The sequence below is a fragment of the Heptranchias perlo genome, unplaced genomic scaffold (assembly GCF_035084215.1).
Source record: "Heptranchias perlo isolate sHepPer1 unplaced genomic scaffold, sHepPer1.hap1 HAP1_SCAFFOLD_53, whole genome shotgun sequence".
Taxonomy (NCBI): Eukaryota; Metazoa; Chordata; class Chondrichthyes; order Hexanchiformes; family Hexanchidae; genus Heptranchias; species Heptranchias perlo.
Genome location: NW_027139548.1, coordinates 2,300,758 through 2,316,326, shown reverse-complemented (window position 1 = coordinate 2,316,326; position 15,569 = coordinate 2,300,758). Strand labels below are relative to the sequence as shown.

Genomic DNA, 15,569 nt, shown 5'->3' with positions numbered 1-15,569 from the left:
ACAGCCATACAGAGAAAGAGTGGCAAAGAGAGAGAGAAAGTTAGATAAAAATAAATAGACTGAGAGGGCGACATAAAAGAGACTGAGGGAGACAGATAAACAGAGATAGAAAGATAAAGAAAAAGTGAGAGACAGAAAATAAAAGAAAATAACAGAATTGGAAAAACACTAAGCTAGAACCAATTGTGTGTGTCCACTTTTTCTGTGCATTTCTCCTTGAAAAGTATTTAAAACCATTTTAAACACATTCACCAGGACTCAGCAAACTCTATTTGAAGGAAATAATTGTAAAAGATCGATTTCAAACGAATACATATTTCCCCACCAATGAATTCCTGAGCAGACCCGCGAGCAGCTGCTCCGGGTGATAAAGTGAAGAGACACTTTGCTCTGACAGGCCAGCTGTGTTCGGCACCGGCAGTTTCGGTTTCGAACGACCGAGTAGCAGTGAAACTGGTAACAGCCTCCACTCGTAATGTTCGAGGAGAATCACCATCAGAAATGTTAGAGTAGGATCACCACCAGTGATCTTAGAATAGAGTCACGACCAGTAATGTTAGAGTCGGGTCACCATCTGTAATGTTAGAGTAGGATCACCACCAATAATGTTAGGGTAGGAATCACCACCAGTAATGTTAGAGTAGGATCACCACCAGTATTGTTAGAGTAGGATCATCACCAGTAATGTTAGAGTCGGATCACCACCAGTAATGTTAGAGTAGGATCACCACCAGTAATGTTAGAGTCGGATCGTCACAAGTAATGTTAGCGTAGGATCACCACCAGTAATGTTAGAGTAGGATCACCACCAGTAATGTTAGAGTCGGATCGTCACAAGTAATGTTAGCGTAGGATCACCACCAGTAATGTTAGAGTAGGATCACCACCAGTAATGTTAGAGTAGGATCACCACCAGTAATGTTAGAGTAGGATAGCACCAGTAATGTTAGAGTAGGATCACCATCAGTAATGTTAGAGTAGGATCACCACCAGTAATGTTCGAGTAGGATCACCACCAGTAATGATAGAGTCGGATCGTCACAAGTAATGTTAGAGTAGGATCACCATCAGTAATGTTAGAGTAGGATCACCACCAGTAATGTTAGAGTAGGATCACCACCAGTAATGTTAGAGTAGGATCACCATCAGTAATGTTAGAGTAGGATCACCACCAGTAATGTTAGAGTAGGATCACCACCAGTAATGTTAGATTAGGATCACCACCAGTAATGTTAGAGTAGGATCACCACCAGTAATGTTAGAGTAGGATCACCACCAGTAATGTTAGAGTCGGATCACCACCAGTACTGTTAGAGTAGGATCACCGCCAGTAATGTTAGAGCAGGATCACCACCAGTAATGTTAGAGTAGGATCACCGCCAGTAATGTTAGAGCAGGATCACCACCAGTAATGTTAGAGCAGGATCACCAGCAGTAATGTTAGCGCAGGATCACCACCAGTAATGCTACAGTCGAGACGCCACCTGTAATGTTCTAGCCAAGTCATCAACATTCATCATCAGAGCACAAAATTTGTTTTATCTCGGTAATGAGTGAGTCAAGACTTCAATGAATTAATATGAGATCCCAAAAACCTAACAGAGTTCCCGGGAGGATGTTTCCCTCTGGGTTCACCGGGCATGCGCACACTCCATTCCCTCTGGGATTTTTTTCCATTCTTGAATTTTAATTGAAATAATTTCACGAACTGTCCTGTGTAATTTCCCCTTTGGCGTCCGGGGAGCACTGGGTTGGATAATTCCACCTTGTTTGTTAAGTGACTGTAACTAACGCCAATTATTGTGTAACCTGATTTTCTCACCGGGGCACCGATTGTTCTATAAAGGGGGAGTATTTTCGGATCTCAGATACACTCAAATCGGAACCGTGAAGCCGGACAGAATTGACTCACTCTACTAAAAATGGAAATGCCAACAATTCTTCATATTAAGGAGATTTACTACCCGATTCTCGCAGCCTTTGGTTTTCCCGGTAAGTCAATTTAACCTGTTGTTTCATAACTGTTCACTATCTCACTTTAAATGATTATGTGTCAAATTCCGAGAATGTCCTAATTTCGGAGTCATTGATCCACCGGGATAAATTAGTGAATATCAGCGGGAATTCTAGCAATCCGCGGCGCCGGTGAGGCGTTGCTCTGATCGGGAGATCGTGGGCAACGGGCGATCAATGTTGCTCCCAATACGAGGGAGGACGAGGCTGATTCCCCGGCCCCGCCAACAGTGCATAGATCACTATAGAATGTGTTGCTTGGTGTCTTTGTTAACCATTTCATTTGTACCGTTGTTACCTGTGCACTTCAAGTTGATAATTCCCCAGACTGCAGTCACCTCCACCAACAGGGGCCGTTGAAAGATAATTTGAGAACTGATTGCCGCTCAGGGACCTGCTCCCCTTTCCTCGGCTGCAAAGAAACTTCGCGGTTCCACCAGCTGCCGCTCTGTTACCGAGCTGTTTCCTGGGGCGGTTATTAATAGAAAAAGGCCAGAGTTTCGACCAAAACTGAACGTTATTGTCGCAGTTGAATATTTTATTTGAATTCATATCTTTCCAGTAATTACTGTGAAATTATATTTACTTCTTGACGACGGCTGACTGAAGGGTGCTGGAAGAACGGCAGATTTTCACTCTCTACATTGAGTTTCAATGACTTATTTCCTTCAACAAAATGACGTCAGCGCTCTCGTGTATAAATAAAAGAATCCGTGTGTATAAACCTAAGTAAGATCACATCGAAATATTTCCCACAATGTGCTGTGAGATTTCTCTGACTGACCCCGTGACTTACCTCTTGTCCCTCTTTCTTACAGCGAACCTAGTGACAATCGTGATTCTCTCCAGAGGAAATTGTGGCCTTTCCAAATGTATCTCTGTCTACATGGTGACCATGGCAACAGCAGATCTCCTGGTCATTATCTTCAATGTAACCTTGTATAACATTTTCAGTTATCACTTTCCATATTCATTCCTGTCATACACTGCCGTTTGTAAGTTCATTCTGTGCATGAATCCTGCTACCCTGGATATGTCGGTGTGGTTCACAGTCTCGTTCACATTTGACCGATTTGTATCTATATGTTGTCAGAAGTTTAAAACAAAGTATTGTACAGTGAGAACTGCGGCTGCGGTTATCACAACGATCTCTGTCCTGATCTGTTTAGAGAACATCCCCTTTTTGTTTGCATATGAACCTGACCGAATAACTAAGGGTGTTCACTGGGGTTGCCGCAACAAACTCGACTTTTTTTCATCACCTGCGGGTGCAGCTTACTCCTGGTTAGAAAGTGTTTTCGTTGCATGGCTTCCTTTTGCTTTGATATTACTGTTTAATTGTTTGACAGTCAGATGTATTTTAGAGGCCAGTCGAGCCCGCAGGGGACTCCGGGGTCGGAGCAGTGAGAATCAGAGCGATCCAGAGATGAAGAACCGAAGGAAATCCATCATTTTACTGTTCACTGTGTCGGGCAGTTTGATACTGTTGTGGCTGACAGCTATCGTTAGTTTTTTAACGACCAGACTGACACACACCGTGCATTATCAAGCCGATTATGCAGCTCCTGCCTATATCGCCACTGAAACCGGATTTATGCTCATGTATTTGAGTTCCTGTACAAACACGTGCATTTATGCAGCAACCCAAACGAAATTCAGGGAAGAGCTGAAGCAGATGATGAAATCTCCATGGACAGTTATGCTGATATTTGTTAAAAAAATGAAAAAATATACCAAAGCTTCCTGTCTTAATTAGAACTCAAGTACTTCCGGGTACCATCTTAGAATGGCGGTCTTCCTGTCAGGACGAAAATTGATTGTCCTTGTGAAAAGTAACAGGTATCAGAGAACATGTCCTCCATTTTTGCCCTGCGTTTTATGTCGGCTGCTTTCCCAGGGCGAACAGAACCGTTCCCTGCGAGTACAGCGCGCTTCCCGATCAAGATTCAAAGAAAACATTCATGACTGAGCTTCAGTAGTGGAGTAGAACACGAGGTCTTCAGCGTGAACTGTTTCACACCGCAGGTACTGGAATGAGACGCCCAGTTTAATTAATAGAACAAGTTTCCTTTAGTGTCGAACCAATGACGGGTGTTAGAATCGTGGTTATTTGTAATTCTTCTGTAATCTTCGTGTGAATATGCAGCCAAAATTACAACAGTAACTTCACTTCAAATGTATTTTATTGGATGTAAAGCGCCTTGGCACGTCTTGAGGCCGTGAAAGGCGCTAGATAAATGCAAACCCCTCTTTCTTTTATTTTCAACCAGTCCTTGTAGGCGTTTGCCCTCCACCCGAGCAATCAAACAACCAACGGGAGGAGGAGGCTCTGTTAACATCCCCATCCACAATGATGGCAGAGTCTAGCTCGTGAGTGCAAAAGACAAGACTGAAGTGTTTGCAACCATCTTCATCCAGAAGTACCGAGTGGATGATCCAACTCGGCCTCCTCCCGATATCCCCACCATCACAGAAGTCAGTCTTCAGCCAATTGAATTCACTCGACGTGATTTCAAGAAAAGGTTGAGTGCACTGGATACAGCAAAGTCTATGGGCCCCGACAACATCCCGGCTGTCGTGCTGAGGACATGTGCTCCAGAATTATCCACGCCTCGAGCCAAACTGGTCCAGTACAGGTACAAAACTGGCATCTACCGACAATGTGGAAATTTGCCCAGGTATGTCCTGTCCACAAAAAAGCAGTACAAATCCAATCCGGCCAATTACTGCCCAATCAGTTTACTCTCAATCATCAGCAATGTGTTGGAAGATTTCGTCGACTGTGCTGTCAAGTGGCAATTACTTACCAATAACCTGCTCACTGATGCTCAGATTGGGTTCTGCCAGGGCCAATCGGGTCCAGATCTCATTGCAGACTTGGTCCAAACATGGACAAAAGAGCTGAATTCCAGAGCTGAGGTGAAAGTGACTGCCCTTGACATCAAAACGGCAGTTGACCGAGTGTGGCACCAAGGAGCCCCAGCAACATTGAATTCAATGGGAATCAGGGGGAACACTCTCCAGTTGCTGGAGTCATACCTAGCACAAAGGAAGATGGGAGTGGTTGTTGGAGAACAGTCATCTCAGCCCCAGGGCATTGCTGCAGGAGTTCCTCAGGGCAGTGTCCTCGCCCCAAACCTCTTGAGCTGCTTCATCAATGATCTTCCCTTCATCATAAGGTCAGAAATGGGGATGTTCGCTGATAATTGCACAGTGTTCAGTTCCATTCGCAACCGCTCAGGTAATGAATCATTCCCTGCCCGCATGCAGCAAGACCTGGACAACATCCAGGCTTATACCGATAAGTGGCAAGTAACATTCGCGCCAGTTAAGTACAAGAAAATGAACATCTCCAAGAAGAGAAACTCGAACCACCTCCCCGTAAGATTCATGCCATTACCATCGCCGAATCCCAAACCATCAAACTCCTGGGTGTCACCATTGACCAGAAATTTAACTGCACCAGCCGCATAAATATTGTGGCAACAAGGGCAGGCCAGAGGTGATTGACTCACCTCGTGACTCCCCAAAGACTTTCCACCATATACAAGTCACAAGTCAGGAGTATGATGGAATACTCTCCACATGCCAGGATGAGTGCAGCTTCAACAACACTCAAGAAGCTCGACACAATCCAGAACATAGCAGCCCGCTTGATTTGCACCCCATCCACCACCCTAAATATTCATTGTCTTCACCACCGGCGCACCGTGGCTGCAGTGTGTACCATCTACAGGACGCACTGCAGCAACTCGCCAAGGATTCTTCGACAGCACCTCCCAAACCCGCGACCTCTACCACCTCGAATGTCAAGGGCATCAGGCACATGGGAAAAACACCACCTGCACGTTTCCCTCCAAGTCAAACACCATCCTGACTTGGAAATATATCACCGTTTCTTCATCGTCGCTTATTTCAAAATCCTGGAACTCCCGACCGAACTCCACCATGGGAGAACCTTCACCACACGGACTGCAGCGGTTCAAAAAGGCGGCTCACCACCATATTCTCAAGGGCAATTTGGGATAGGCAATAATTGTTGGCCTTGCCTGAGACCCCCGCTTCCCATGAACGAATAAATGGAAAATAAAAAGATATAATTCCAATTACTTTATCTGCCCGCGGTCTCAATATCCCGTCAACCTATTTTAATCATCCATCTATCGAATTTAATGTTGAATGTTGAGATTGAAACATCGAAAATAGGAGCAGGAGTAGGCCATTCGGCCCGTTGAGCCTGCTCCGCCATTCATTATGTTCATGGTTGATCCTTTATCTCAATACAATATTCCGGCTTTCTCCCCTTACCCCTTGATGCCTTTTGTGCCTTGAATTCTATTTAGCTCCTTCTTAAAGAACATTCAATGACTTGGGCTCCACAGCATTTTGTGGTAGAGAATTCCATAGGTTCACCAGCCTGTGAGTGAAGAAATTTCTCCTCATCTCAGTCCTCAATGTCGTACTCCGTATCCTGAGACTGTGACCCCCTCGTTCTGGAACCCCCAGCCAGGGGAAACATCCTCCCTGCAGTCAGTCTAGCCATGTCAGAACTTTATATGTTTCAATTAGATCACATTTCATTCTTCTAACCTCTTGGGAATACAAGCTTAGTCGACCCAATCTCTCCTCATACGACAGTCCTGCCATCCCAGGAACCAGTCTGGTGAACAATCGCTGCAGTCCCTCTATGGCAAGTATATCCTTTCTTTGGTAAGGAGACCAAATCTGCACACAATACTCCAGGTGTGGTCTCACCAATGCCGTGTATAACTGCAGTAAGACATCCTTGCTCCTGTACTCAAATCCTCTTGCAATGAAGGCCAACATGCCATTTGCCTTCCCAGCTGCTTGCTGCACCTGAATGTTTGCTTTCACTGACTTGTGCACAAGGAAACCCAGGTCCCTTTGTGCATCAGCATTTTCAAATCTATCACCATTTAAGTAATGCTCTGCCTTTCTGTTTTTCCTTCCGAAGTGGATAACTTCACATTTATCCACACTGCTTTGCATCTGCCATGAATTTGCCCACTCATATGATTTCTGATCCTTAAATTACACAGCTGCATACTTCTCCAAGCAAATATGTTTCTTCCACCCGCCGTTCTAAATCTTTTGCATTTATCCTTTTATCTATGGCCGTTACTTCTTGATCCCTCAACGAATGGAAGCTTTCTGCTTGTATCTATCCTGTCCAGTCATATCTCATCTTAAATCACATGGGCAGCACTCGCCAAAATATATCAATCTGGTATCAATACACAATCCAGCGAATGTTAGGAATGTGTAGTTAAGATAGTTAATTGTCATCATTCTCTTGGAGATGGTGGTGTCCTTGCTTATATTGAACAATGAGAAGAATGTATTTGATAGCTTGGCCACTGCTCGAAACATCGCGACCGCGCAGGGAGAGATTCTAATCGAACACTCTGGACACCCCGATCTATTGAGAGAGAGCCAGAAAGGGCAGAAATGGCTTTTATCGATTGTCTCGTGTTGCATGATCTTGGGATATCGCTGTGTTCACAGAAATGATGCGTTGAGCATGAAGAAACCAGCAAGCGAGATGCATGATGAAGATGGACTGAAGAACAGGTCCAAGACATGGTCAGTCACGGTGACAACACCACTACATGAAATGGTTAATGTTGGTCTAGATTGTTGGAACATATGGAAAAGCAATGGGTCGAGATTTGCCCAATAAATAGATCGAGAAAGATTTATGGTGCTATTGAGATACTCTTCATTGTTGACCTTAAACACTCGAATGCCAACAATGGAGGGACTGCAAGGAAAGCACTAATCAGACTGTCCTGAAACTGCTAATCTGCATTGGTTTCTCCTTATATTGTAGTCATATTTACCTTTTCAGGTTGCCTGTTAAGCGGGGCAGAGAACGGCAATTTAAAATCCCATTGGGCTGTTGGACCAGGGCTGACCCTTCAGCAATGGTCAGTTTCAAGCAAAAATATTAAGAAACTTCATTAAAGACAGACGATTACATACTAAATCATAAATTTCAGAGAAATTTAATCATATGATAAAAGTGTGGAAAGCTGTTAGTTCTGCAAAGGGAAATACCTGGAAACAAATCTTAATTTGTAATTGTTACAAATGATAAAGAAACAAAGAGAGATTTATAATTAAAGGTTTTACTTTGTACCATTGCAATTATAAGGATCAGGAATGAAATTATCGAAATGTTAACGAAATAAGAAATTATACTTCGTAGCCCAACGGAATAAATATATGGGGGTGTAATTGAACATTTATGTAATTATGTAGTGAAGAATTGTGTGGATTAACACAAGAGATTGCTGTTTTTATCCCGGCCACTGTTGGGCTGAGAAATTAGCGCATTGCTTCTTGCGAAAAGTGATCAGAGGAATATTCGGATTTAACGGAATCTGTAGTGCAGCAGACTCTGAACCGGGAAGATCACATCCCAACTGTTCACACCCTCATACCTGGGGCTAATAATTCCGCTGCTCGGTTGCGAAATCAGGAAAGCGAGACACCCCAGGCCATAATTCTCTGTGTATTAATATTAGTGGAAGTAAAATGACGGGCCAGCGATGCACTGTTTGGGACAGGCACGGCTGGTGTGCAGAAAGAGCCCGGAGCCGGAATCCATCCCGACATTCCTCAGCGCTCTTTTTTATCCAAACATTTAAACTGATTGCTTTCGAAGGGTTAACACCTGCATTAAATCCCGCACACAGGAGTGTAGGACGGGCCCGTTAATTGTTTAATTAGAAATGAGGACCAGAGAAACTGAGCAAATGTTTAAAAACTGACAGTTGGTAATGAGTATTGGGATTGGTGAAGGTCTCAGATGCTGAGCTCAGAACTGAAATACCTTTAAATCCCCAACCAACCATCATCAGGTGTGGGTGTAAGTACAACCTTTTAAGTGCATGTTTTAGTACTATTGTATGTAACGTGTGTTCAATAAACTTATGACGCCTCATTTCAATGTTCAAGAACCTGACTGAAAACTTTCCGCTCACAATAGCCTTCGTACTGTAATTGTGAATTGCCTTAATTTATTAATTGTGTTTAAGTGCGCCCTTTACCCGTCACTCTTTCACGTTCCACTTCATCCTGAGGTTCTCCGAAAGCCAAACTCCACTTGATTTCAGGCCCCCGGGGAGCCCAGGCTCTGCCAATCCGGCTGGCATCCAGCGTCAGGCGGAAGTGGTTATGAGTTGTGGGCAGTTCTGTGTAATAGGTGCATTCAACAGCATTCAGACGACCAACGAAATTTAAGGCACCAGTTCGGCCGCAGGCACAGGTTTCTTATTCCATCGGTCGGCGATGCAGTTGCACCCAGCCACAAACGTGGGAAGGCGCTGTGTTATCAACAACATCATCCAAAATCAACAGGGAAAATGGAAAACAAAGGAATGATCAAGTTAACCATTGCATGGACGTGTCAAATCCAATCAGATGCGGATCTGATTCCCCGGTTTCAAAATCAACAGTTCATGTGTTTCTCTGGTTCTCACATCTGATTAAACAATTAACTTGTCCGTCCTTCACTACTGTGTGCGGTATTTAATGCAGGTGTTAAACCATCCATAGCAAGCATTTTAAATGCTTGGATGAAAGAGAGCGTTGAGGAATATAAGAACATAAGAACATAAGAAATTGGAGCAGGAGTAGGCCAATCGGCCCCTCGAGCCTGCTCCGCCATTTAATAAGATCATGGCTGATCTGATCCCAACCACAAATCTAAAGAACACAAGAAGTCGGAGCAGGACCCGGCCACATAGCCCCTGGGCCCTCTCCGCCACCCACAGGGCATTGACCGATCCGAACTCAGCTTCATGTCCAATTTCCTGCCCGCTCCCCATAACCCCTAATTCCCTTTACTTCGAGGAAACTGTCTATTTCTGTTTTAAATTTATCTAATGATGTAGCTTCCACAGCTTCCTGGGGCAGCATATTCCACAGACCTACCACCCTCTGAGTGAAGAAGTTTCTCCTCATCTCAGTTTTGAAAGAGCAGCCCCTTATTCTAAGATTATGCCCCCTAGTTCTAGTTTCACCCATCTTTGGGAACATCCTTACTGCATCCACCCGATCAAGACCCCTCACAATCTTATATGTTTCAATAAGATCGCCTCTCATTCTTCTGAACTCCAATGAGTAGAGTCCCAATCTACTCAACCTCTCCTCATATGTCCGCCCCCTCATCCCCGGGATTAACCGAGTGAACCTTCTTTGTACTGCCTCGAGAGCAAGTATGTCTTTTCTTAAGTATGGAGACCAAAACTGTATGCAGTATTCCAGGTGCGGTCTCACCAATACCTTATATAACTGCAGCAATACCTCCCTGTTTTTATATTCTATCCCCCTAGCAATAAAAGCCAACATTCCGTTGGCTTTCCTGATCACCTGCTGCACCTGCATACCAACTTTTTGATTTTCTTGCAATAGGACCCCCAGATCCCTTTGTACTGCAGTACTTTCCAGTCTCTCGCCATTAAGAAAATAACTTGCTCTCTGATTTTTCCTGCCAAAGTGCATAACCTCACATTTTCCAATATTATATTGCATCTGCCAAATCTCCGCCCACTCACCCAGCCTGTCTATATCCCCTTGCAGGTTTTTTATGTCCTCCTCACTCTCTACTTTCCCTCCCATCTTTGTATCATCTGCAAATTTTGATATGTTGCACTCGGTCCCCTCCTCCAAATCGTTAATATAGATTGTAAAGAGTTGGGGACCCAGCACCGACCCCTGTGGAACACCACTGGTTACTGGTTGCCAGTCCGAAAATGAACCATTTATCCCAACTCTCTGCTTCCTGTTTGATAACCAATCCTCCACCCATGCCAGAATATTACCCCCAATCCCGTGATTTTTTATCTTAAGTAATAATCTTTCATGTGGCACCTTGTCGAATGCCTTCTGGAAGTCTAAATACACTACGTCCACTGGTTCCCCTTTATCCACCCTATACGTTATATCCTCGAAGAACTCAAGCAAATTTGTCAGACATGACTTCCCCTTCATGAAGCCATGCTGACTTTGTCCTATTAAATTATGCTTATCTAAATGTTCCGTTACTGTCTCCTTAATAATAGACTCCAAAATTTTACCCACCACAGATGTTAAGCTAACTGGCCTATAATTTCCAGCCTTCTGCCTACTACCCTTTTTAAATAACGGTGTTACATTAGCAGTTTTCCAATCTGCCGGGACCTCTCCTGAGTCCAGGGAATTTTGGAAAACTATCACCAAAGCATCCACAATCCCTACTGCCACTTCCCTCAAGACCCTAGGATGGAAGCCATCAGGTCCAGGGGATTTATCCGCCTTGAGTCCCATTATTTTACTGAGTACCATCTCCTGAGTGATTTTAATCGTATTTAGCTCCTCCCCCCCGAGAGTCCCCTGTTTGTCCAGTGTTGGGATATTCTTAGTGTCCTCTACTGTAAAGACTGAAACAAAATATTTGTTCAGCATTTTTGCCATCTCCATGTTTCCCACCATTAATTTCCCGGTCTCATCCTCTAAGGGACCTATGTTTGCCTTAGCCACCCTTTTTCTTTTTATATAACTATAGAAACTCTTGCTATCTGTTTTTATATTTTTTGCTAATTTCTTTTCATAATTTAACTTCCCTTTCTTAATCAATCCTTTAGTTACTTTTTGCTGTCTTTTGAAGAATTCCCAATCTTCTATCCTCCCACTAAGTTTGGCTACCTTATATGTCCTTGTTTTTAGTCGGATACTATCCTTGATTTCTTTACTTAGCCACGGGTGGCTGTCATTTCTTTTACACCCTTTTTTCCTCAGTGGAATATATTTATTTTGAAAGTTGTAAAATAACTCCCTAAATGAACACCACTGCTCATGTACCGTCTTACCCTTTAATCTATTTTCCCAGTCCACTTTAATCAATTCCGCTCTCATACCATCATAGTCTCCTTTATTCAAGCTCAGTACGCTTGTTTGAGAATCAACCTTCTCACCCTCTAATTGAATATCGGGTTGGATTCCGGCTCCACGCTCCTTCCGCACACCAGCCGTGCCTGTCCCGAACAGTGCATCGCTGGCCGGTCATTTTCCTTCCACTAATATTAATACACAGAGAATTATGGCCTGGGGTGTCTCGCTTTCCTGATTTTGCAACCGACCAGCGGAATTTTTAGCCCCAGGTATGAGGGCGTGAAAGTTGGGATGAGATCATCCCGGTTCAGAGTCTGCTGCATTAAAAAGAGCATGAAAGCCGAATATTCCACTGATCACTTTTCGCAAGAAGCAATGCGCTAAACTCTCAGCCGAACAGTGGCCGAGATAAAACCAGCAATCTCTTCAAAGGGACCAGCTTCCTCCGGCTCAAACTGCTCTCCATGGAAGTTATACTTCTGGCGATTGACGAAATATCTCACCGTTAATGGCCCTTCCCCATTAGTCTGAGGGATCGACCTTTAAACTGAAAATCACTTTGATGTCACGATTCCAAAATCAATGCAAGATTTTATGATGATGTAACAATGACGCCATCGATCTTAATCTGGTATAAATCCTGTTAAATATTCGGGAATCCTAATCAGGAACTGTGACACACTGAGTTCTGATCCAGAATAAATCCGGTTAGATAGCCTGGAATCCTAATCAGCAACTGTGGCAGACTGTGTCCTGACCCTGCACAAATCCGGATAAAGCACGAGAGCGTCATAATCAGGGTAGCACAGAGAAGTGAAAAAGGAAATGACAGGGGCAAAGAGAGATTGTGAGAATAGAATGGCGGCTAACATAAAAGTGAATCCAAAAGTCTTCTTCAGGCATATAAATAGTAAATGGTTCGTAAGAGTAGGAGTGATGCCGATAAAGGATTAAAAATGGGATCTACGCATGGAGGCAGAGGGCAGTGCTGAGGTACTAAATTGATACTTTGCATCTGTCTTGATCAAGGAAGAAGATGCTGCCAAATCAGAGTAAAAGGACAGGTAGTTGAGATACTTGATGGGGTGAAATTGATAAGGAGGAGGTACTGGAAAGGCTAGCTGTACTTAAAGAAAATCAGTCACCCGGTCCGGATGGGATGCAACCTCGGTTGATGAGGGAAGTAAGGGTGGAAATTGTAGAGGTGCTGGTCATAATCTTCCAATCATCCTTAGATACGGGAGTGGTGCCAGAGGACTGGAGAATTGCAAATGTTACACCATTGTTCAGAAAAGGGTGTAAGGAAAAAAACAGGCAACTGTCGGCCAGTCGGTTTAAATTTGGTGGTGGCGAAGCTTTAAGAAACAATAATTCAGGACAAAATTAATCGTCACTTGGACAAGTGTGGATTAACAAAGGAAATCCAGCACTGATTTGTTCAAGGCAAATCGTGTTTAACTAACTTGATTGAGTTTTTTTCATGAGGTAACAGAGAGGGATGATGAGGGCAATGCGGTTGATGTTGTCGATAGGGACTTTGAAAAGGCGTTTGATAAAATGCCACACAGCAGGCTTGTCAGCAAAATTGCAGCCCGTGGAATGAGAGCGGTAGTGGCAGCATGGATAAGACATTGGCTAAGTGACAGGAAACAGAGAGTAGTAATGAACAGTTGTTTTTTTTCAGGCTAGAGGAAGGTGTACAGTGGTCTTCCCCAGGGGTCTGTGCTAGGACCACTGTTTTTTTGATATATAGTAATTACTCGGACTTGGGTGCACATGGTCCAATTTCAAAATTTGCAGATGGCTCAAAATTTGGAAGTGTAGCGAACAGTGAGGAGGATAGTAATAGATTTTAGGAGGAGATAGACAGGCTGATGGAATGGACGAACACGTGGCAGATGAAATTTGATGCAGAGAAATGCGAAGCGATACATTTTAGCAGGGAGAACGAGGAGAGGCAATGCAAGCGAAAGGGTTCAATTCTAAAGGGGGTGCAGGGACATAGAGACATGGGGTATATGTGCATGAATGTTTGAAATTGGAAGGACAGATTGAGAAAGCGGTTAAAAAAACCATACGGGATCATGCGCTTGATAAATAGAGGCATAGAGTACAAAAGCAAGGAAGTTATATTGAACCTTTATAAAACTCTGGTTCCGTAACAACTGGAGTATTGTGTCCAATTCTGGGCACCGCATTTTTTGGAAAGAAGGGAAGGTCTTCGAAAGGGTGCAGAAGAGATTTACTAAAATGTTTCCAGAGATGAGGGACTTCAGTTTCCTGGATAGACTGGAAAAGCTGGGGTTGTTTTCCTCAGAGCAGAGGAGGGTGAGAGGAGATTTGATAGAAATGTTCAAAAGCATGACGGGTTTAGATAAAGTAAACAAAGAGAAACTGTTCTCATTGGCGGAAGCGTCGAGAACCAGCGAACACAGATTTACAGTAATTGGAAAAAGAATCAAAGGCGACATGAGGAGGAACTTTTTTATGCAGCGAGTGGAGATGATCTGGAATGCACGGTCTGAATGGGAGGTGGATGCAGATTCAATCGTTGCTTTAAAAAAGGAATGGGATGAATATTTGAAGGGAAACAGATCAGGTCGACGGGGAAAGAGCGGGTGAATGCGATAAACTGGATTACTCTTACAAAGAGCCTTCACTGCCTCGATATGCCGAATGGACTCCTTCTCTGCTGTAACGATTCTCTGATTCTGTAATTCTCGTGCTACCCATCCTCCAAATGTGAGGTCCCACTATTCGATGCGCCCCCACCCCTCGACCCCCCGCCATGTCCATCTCTTACTTTCTACACTCCCCAGAATGGGAAAAATAATGTAAGGTCAAAGAGGTTATTTGGATAGTTCCATGAAGTGTGACAGTTTACTTTATTGTGAATTCAGGAGGTTGAGAGAAAATAAGAAAATTACTTCAGTTCAAGATTTGAATGAACCAAATATAAATGAGGAATATTAAGAGTTAAAGCAGGTTAACTTAACGCAAGTTTCCTCTATGATCATTATGCGTGTGACAAGAAGAAAACTTAATGTGTCCTCGTAATGATGAGCGGCACCGCGAAAGGGCGAGGAGAATGGAAGATAATGCACGTGGATTCTAGCGATCAGACGGTGAGGAAATTCGACATGATCTTTATTTGAAGAACATCACAGTCGAATAGCACGTGGTACAATTTAAAAATAAATCAACTTGAAGGATATTTGATTAAATCGTAGATGTATTTGTTGCGAGATTGTGTAATTAAAATTCAATGTGAAAATAAATGAGATTCATTAAAAAGATGTTCAAGATGTAGAGTAAATATATACTTATTGTCTGTAACTGTGCATTAAGAGCACGGTCCAAAATAGGTTAACGAAACAGTCAGAAGTGAAATGAGAAAGAGAAAGACACTGTACAGAGGGGAAAGGTGTTGCAGATACACGGATGAAAACGGAAACTTTCAGATACGCGTTTGGAGAATGGACAGACCGACAAGGGCGAATTTCAAATGGAATAATTCAATCCAAACGGCAGGCAGATTATCTCTGACAAATAGAGCTACACGCATGCAAAAAAATCAGGCGCAATCCTGCATCTCGCACGGAATCCTACTGGTTTCCTTCAAACCTGACTGGTGGTCGGGGCGAAGGTAATTCACTGGG

The 15,569-nt window shown here is 43.5% G+C and overlaps 1 protein-coding gene across 1 annotated transcript; it reads left to right on the top strand.

Annotated features, from left to right (window-relative positions):
• The first annotated feature begins 1,928 nt into the window (after positions 1-1,928).
• Positions 1,929-3,769, top strand: LOC137315018 (probable G-protein coupled receptor 139). The gene is made up of 2 exons (XM_067979973.1): positions 1,929-1,992; positions 2,832-3,769. Exons 1-2 carry the CDS (start codon positions 1,929-1,931, stop codon positions 3,767-3,769), a joined length of 1,002 nt encoding a protein of 333 aa, XP_067836074.1.
• The last annotated feature ends 11,800 nt before the right edge of the window (positions 3,770-15,569 follow it).

Bases quoted from the DNA above. Each gene is read 5' to 3' on its own strand.
- LOC137315018 (XM_067979973.1), top strand. From the start codon at position 1,929: ATGCCAACAATTCTTCATATTAAGGAGATTTACTACCCGATTCTCGCA. The intron at 1,993-2,831 runs GTAAGTCAATTT...TCTTTCTTACAG, and splicing joins CGCAGCCTTTGGTTTTCCCG to CGAACCTAGTGACAATCGTG.